The sequence below is a fragment of the Prionailurus bengalensis genome, chromosome A3 (genome assembly GCF_016509475.1).
Source record: "Prionailurus bengalensis isolate Pbe53 chromosome A3, Fcat_Pben_1.1_paternal_pri, whole genome shotgun sequence".
NCBI lineage: Eukaryota > Metazoa > Chordata > Mammalia > Carnivora > Felidae > Prionailurus > Prionailurus bengalensis.
The window spans coordinates 90,939,352-90,945,471 of record NC_057354.1 but is presented as its reverse complement, the minus strand read 5'-3'; the positions used below and the strand labels follow the sequence as shown (position 1 = coordinate 90,945,471).

Below are 6,120 nucleotides of genomic sequence, written 5' to 3'. Positions count from 1 at the left end.
AAGAAAGAAAGAAAGAAAGAAAGAAAGAAAGAAAGAAAGAAAGAAAGAAAATTCCTACATACCAAATAAACACTGTGCTAAACACTGATAGATCAAGTTGGCAAGTCCGGTTCTTCCCCCTTGGGAATCTCACAATGTATTGGGAGAGGCAGTCATAGAAACAAATTGTAAAAGATAGAACAATAGGGGCGCCTGGGTGACGCAGTCGGTTAAGCGTCCGACTTCAGCCAGGTCACGATCTCACGGTCCGTGAGTTCGAGCCCCGCGTCAGGCTCTGGGCTGATGGCTTGGAGCCTGGAGCCTGTTTCCGATTCTGTGTCTCCCTCTCTCTCTGCCCCTCCCCCATTCATGCTCTGTCTCTCTCTGTCCCAAAAATAAATAAACGTTGAAAAAAAAATTTTTTTTATAAAAAAATTTAAAAAAAAGATAGAACAATAAATGCCGATACATAAATAAAGTTTATGAGGGCAGGTAGCTTACTTTAAGACTGAAATTTGGCTTTTGTGTCACTTTTTGTTTAGTTCCACTCAGCATCTGTAAGCAGTCTCAGCCTTACGTTATAGGTAAACATCTAGATCCCTTGGGAGTTAAGATGGGATAGCCTAGAGAAACTTGACTTAATCCCCAGTCTGACTCCTTTCTGGATTTAGTCCTCTAGGACTGTGTTCATCATTTCAACCAAGCATATAATTCAGTTTTATGAAAGGCAGTGATTTCTCTTTCCTTCCCTATAGGTACAGAGAACATCCAGGTAGTGACTGCAGTTCCACCTCTGGTCTGGTTGGCATGTATCATGGGCGAAGTACTGGTAAAGGGCCCTCCACTCCCACGCAGATTTACCAGCAACCTCCAAGGCTTCTCATTGTGCATATTGCTCTACCGTCCTGGGCTCACATCTGCTCCAACCTCTGTGAGGCTCTGCAGAACTTTTTCTGTCTAGCCTGCAGCTTGATGGGCCCCAGCCGCATGTCCCTCTTCAGCTTATACATGGTACAAAATCAGCATGAATGTATCCTTCCCTTTGTGGTGAGTATATCTATATTTGATCATTTTATCCTGAAAACAACTATGAGGTTTCTGGAATAGAGATCACAGTTATTATGACTTAAAGCAGTAACTGTGCCCATTCCTTACACCCAGTACCCCACAGGCAACACAGGGAGAGCCAGATGTCATCCTGCACATGAGGGGTTTATGTAGAGGCCGCTTTTAGACAATAGGTTTGAGCAGTGGAAATTTGATCAAGGCAGAAGAGCCCACAACAACCACCTGGCTGAATACAGTGTACAGGCCCATCAGGCAACCCACCTCAAAATATCCATAAGTCTTAACTGATCAATGGCCTACTTAGAACCAGAAAAAAATAAAAATAAATTTTAAAACATTTTTTTAATGGGGTGCCTGGGTGGTTCAGTCTGTTAAGCATCCAACTGCAGCTCAGGTCATGAGGTTCTCAGGTTTGAGCACCGTGTCGGGCTCTGTGCTGACAGCTCAGAGCCTGGAACCTGCTTCATAGTCTGTGTCTCCCTCTCTTTTTGCCCCTTCCCCACTTGTGCTCTCTCTCTTTCTCTCAAAAATAAATAAATTAATTTAAAAAAAAAAAAAAAAAAGAACCAGGCACAGTTACCAAACAGGGAAAATTCCATATATCCTCATACCTCCTTACCATCCCCTTTTAAATACAGCCCCCGCCCACTGCCTCATTGCAGTCTCTCCTTTGCTGTCTTGCCTGCTGTTCCCTTGCAGTAAACTTCTGCTCCTATTGAATCCCTTCACCTCCTGCACCACTGGCTTCCACTCCACTGCCACCCCACATTTGGGGGACTCTATCCAATTGAGAGAGAAACCACAGTTTATACTACAGAAGAGGAACTCCAAAATTATTAATCTGAGAGTGTAAATAAGCCACATCTTGCCCTCCTCTACTCCAGAGAGGGAGAGAAACCTTGGCATTTACAGTCCTTTGGAATGTAAGCAACTCACCCCTTTTATCCCCCTTTGAAATGTAAACACAGGGAAACAGGTCTAAATGTCTTCAGAGGTCTCTGGCTAGTAAATCACCCTTTAATTTCCAAGACTTGTTCTTTAACCAGGGTTCCAGCTTTCTTTGCTCAGAAAGCCTAACTGTGAAGAAACATGAAAATATTTTCTCTACAGTTCCCCATAGGACTCCGGTGAAAAATCCCCTGAGATTTAAGAAGGCAAATGCTGGGCCAGGGGCAGTGCTTTTATGAAGCTTTCTCATACACAGACAACTGTCTCTCCTCCTCCTCCTCAAAGAAATGCACATCTTCACCTTCTCCCCAATATAAATCACTGGGATGTAAAAGACTTCAGCGGTTCTGGTGCATCCCTTTCCTGAGGTAGCCTTGCTGCTGGGAAAGTCAGAGAACGCCTAATGGAAAATTATGAGTTTTATCCCTACCTAGAGGGAATAAGACTTCCTCCCCCTAGGGTCTATGGAAACCACATTAGAGCCTGGACTCCCACCCTCCTACCCAACATAAATAATACATCTCTCCCCTCCCTACTGAGGTGGTGTCTGAGGAGGTAGACTGAAGGCCATGTGGGAGCAGAAGTGAGGTGTGGTGTCTCTCTCAATCAGAAGGGGGCCCCCAAATGTGGCGTGACTATCTGGTGAAAGGATTCAGCAGAGGCAGAACAAAGGAGATAGAAGTTTATTGAATACACCACAAGGGAGCAGCAAGCAGGATAGTAAAGGGGAGACTGCAATAGGCAGTGGGTGGTGACTGTATTTAAAATGGGAAGGTAAGGGAGCACCTGGGTGGCTCAGTCGGTTGAGCATCCAACTTTGGCTCAGGTCATGATCTTGCAGCTCGTGAGTTTGAGCCCCTGTCGGGCTCTGTGATGACGGCTCAGAGCCTGGAGCTTGCTTCAGATTCTGTGTCCCCCTCTCTGCCCCACCCCTGCTTGTGCTCTGTCTCTCTCTCTTTCAAAAATGAATAAACATTTTTAAATGGGAAGGTAAGGAGGTATGGGGATTATGGAATTTTCCCCTTTTTGGTAACTGTGCCTGGTTCTCAGTAGCCTATTGGTCAGTTAGAGCTTATGGACATTTCGAGGTGGGTTGCCTGATGGGCTGGTCTGTAATCAGCCAGAGGGTTGGGGTCACTGTGGGCCCTTTGCCTTAATCTACATTCCATTGCTCAAGCCTGTTGCCCCAAAGTGGCCTCTACATGAGGTACCTTTTAGCTTCCAAGGCAGCGTGATGTCACTGAAGACCTAGTGAAAAGCAAGGACTTATATGCCCATTTGACGGTAATTTAGCTTCCCCATTCCAGGGTGTCAATGGGAGCCATGTAGAAAGCCAGAACTTCCACTCTCACCCAGAAGTAACAAGGCACCCTCCCTTCTGGGTTGTAATCAGAAGCCACCTGGCAATAATTATGTGGAAACCTCACTCTCCTCATTAGCACAGTATTAGGGTGGGGGGTGGGGGTGCTGCTAAAGCAAAAGTTTAAATAAGATCTAGAGTCCTCTAATACCCAAAATGTCCAGAATACAATAAAAAGTCACTTATTATATCAAGAACCAGGAAAATCTCAACTTGAATGAGGATACAACAGACACCACACTGAGATGACACAGATGTTGGAATTAGCTGAAAAAGACTTTGAAGCAGCCATCGTAAAAATGCTTCAGCAAGCAGTTATGAACATACTCAGACAGATGGAAAAATAGAAAGTCTCACCAAAGAAAAAGAAGTATAAAGAACCAAATAGGGGCACCTCAGAGGCTCAGTTCGTTAAGCATCCAACTCTTAACTTTGGCTCAGATCATGATCTCACAGTTTGTGAGTTTGAGCCCTGCATCAGGCTCCATGCTGACAATGCAGAGCCTGCTTAGGACCTCTCCAGGCCCCTCTCTGTCCCTTTCTCTCTGCTCCTCTCCCCCCCCAAAATAAATAAACTTTTAAAAAAAGAAGAACCACCAAATACACATTTTAGAACTGAAAAATACAGTAACTGAAATTTAAAAAACAAAAATCTTCAGTGGATGGTCTCAACAACAGAATGGAGAGGACAGAGAAAAGAATCAACAAACATGAAGATAAATAGAAATTACCCAATCTGAGTAACAGAAAAATGAACTTTAAAAATGAACAAAGCCTCAGGGACTTGTGAGACTGTAACAAAAGATCTAACCTTTGTGCCATCAGAGTTCAAGAGGAAAGGGGAAGGATGGAGCTGAAAAAAAATATTCAAAGAAATAATCACCGAAATTTTCCCAAATTTGGCAAAAGTTATAAACCTAAAGATTCAAGAGGCTGGTGAGCCCCTAACAGGATAAATGCAAATAAATTTGTTCTAAGATACATCATAATTTAAATTTATAAAAACTAAAGGCAAACTCTTCAAAGAGCACTGACATGTTACTTATAAGGAAAAAAATAAGGAACAGTAGCTTTTTTCATCAGAAACCAAGGAGGCCAGAGGAAGTGTCACATTTTTCAAATGCTAAAAGAAAAAGAACTGTTAACCCAGAACTTTGTATCCAGTGAAAATATCCTTAAGGAATGAAACAGAAATATAGATATTCTCAGATGAAAGAAAGCTAAGACAATTTGTCATCAGCAGATCTATTTTAACAGAATGCCCAAAGGAAGTCCTTGAAACAGAAAATATAAAAGAAAGAGTCTTGGAATATCCAGAAGGAAGAAAGAACAACAGAAAGAATAAAATACAGATAAATACAATAGACTTTCTATTGAGATTTCTAAATTATATTTGACAGTTAAAGAAAAACTTACAGGGGCGCCTGGGTGGCGCAGTTGGTTAAGCGTCCGACTTCAGCCAGGTCACGATCTCACGGTCCGTGAGTTCGAGCCCCGCGTCAGGCTCTGGGCTGATGGCTCAGAGCCTGGAGCCTGTTTCCGATTCTGTGTCTCCCTCTCTCTCTGCCCCTCCCCCGTTCGTGCTCTGTCTCTCTCTGTCCCAAAAATAAATTTAAAAAAACGTTGAAAAGAAAAAAAAAAAATTAAAAAAAAAAAAAGAAAAACTTACAATATTGTCTGATATGGTGTTAATGTATATAGAGAAAATACTTAAAACAATTGCATTATAAATGGGAAAGTAAAGAGACTTTCTACATAAAGAATATATATAATGTAGTACTTCAGAGAAACCACTTAAAAATCTATGCAAAAACACTCAAGCACTAAAGGTAAATCAAAATGGGAATATAAAAAAATGTTTAAAAAATTTAAGTAACCCACAGTAAGATAGATAAAACAGAGAAACAAAAACTGAGGAAACAAAGAAATCAAAAAATTGGCAGGCTAAAACATACCAATAATTACATTAAATGAAAAAAGTCTAAATATATCAATTAAAAGAAATAGATTTGCAGAGTGGGGGAAAAATTACCCAACTATATATCCTATTTATAACAAAGTCACATCAATTGTAATAAAAGTAGGTGGAAAGTTGTGGAACCTGGGTGGCTCAGTCGGTGGAGCACCTGACTTAAGCTCATGTCATGATATCGCGGTCCATGGGTTCAAGCCCCGCGTCAGGCTCTGTGCTGACATCTCAGAGCCTGGAGCCTGCTTCAGATTCTATGTCTCCCTCTCTCTCTGCTCTCTCTCTCTTTCTCTTTCTCTTTCTCTCAACAGCAAACATGAAAAAAAAATTTTTTTTTAAGTAGGTGGAAAGTATAAGGATGAAAAAAGATATACACTGATACATTAATCAGCAAAGCAGAAATGGCTGTATTAATATATCAAATAAAGTAGACTTTACCAAAGAATATCAGGTATAGAAAGGAATATTAAATGATGATAAAAGAGTCAAACCAAGAAGAAGACATAGCAATATCACGTGTGTACACAGTAAGCAATTGAGCTATAAAATACATGAAACAAAAACTGATAGAACTGAAATAAGAAATAGACAAATCCACAATGATAGTTGGAGACTTTGAATGTCCTTCTCTTGACAGTTGGTGGAACAACTAGAAAGAAAATCAATGAAGATGTAGAAAAATATTAACCAATAGGTTCCAATCAACATTTATAGTGGGTTGAGTGTCTGACTGATTGATGCTCAGGTCATGACCCCATTGTCATGGGACCCAGCTCCACCTCAAGCTCTGTGCTGA

The 6,120-nt window shown here is 41.4% G+C and overlaps 1 protein-coding gene across 2 annotated transcripts in view; it reads left to right on the top strand.

Moving 5' to 3' along the window:
• The first annotated feature begins 738 nt into the window (after positions 1-738).
• LOC122497058 (meiosis 1 associated protein) overlaps positions 739-6,120 on the top strand; it is a 66,140-nt gene continuing 60,758 nt past the window's right edge. For both annotated transcript variants that reach the window (XM_043603789.1, XM_043603788.1), the window contains exon 1: positions 739-1,026. In XM_043603789.1, the coding sequence (XP_043459724.1) occupies positions 787-1,026 (240 nt within the window). In that variant the 5' untranslated portion in view covers positions 739-786. The remainder of the gene's footprint in view (positions 1,027-6,120) is intronic.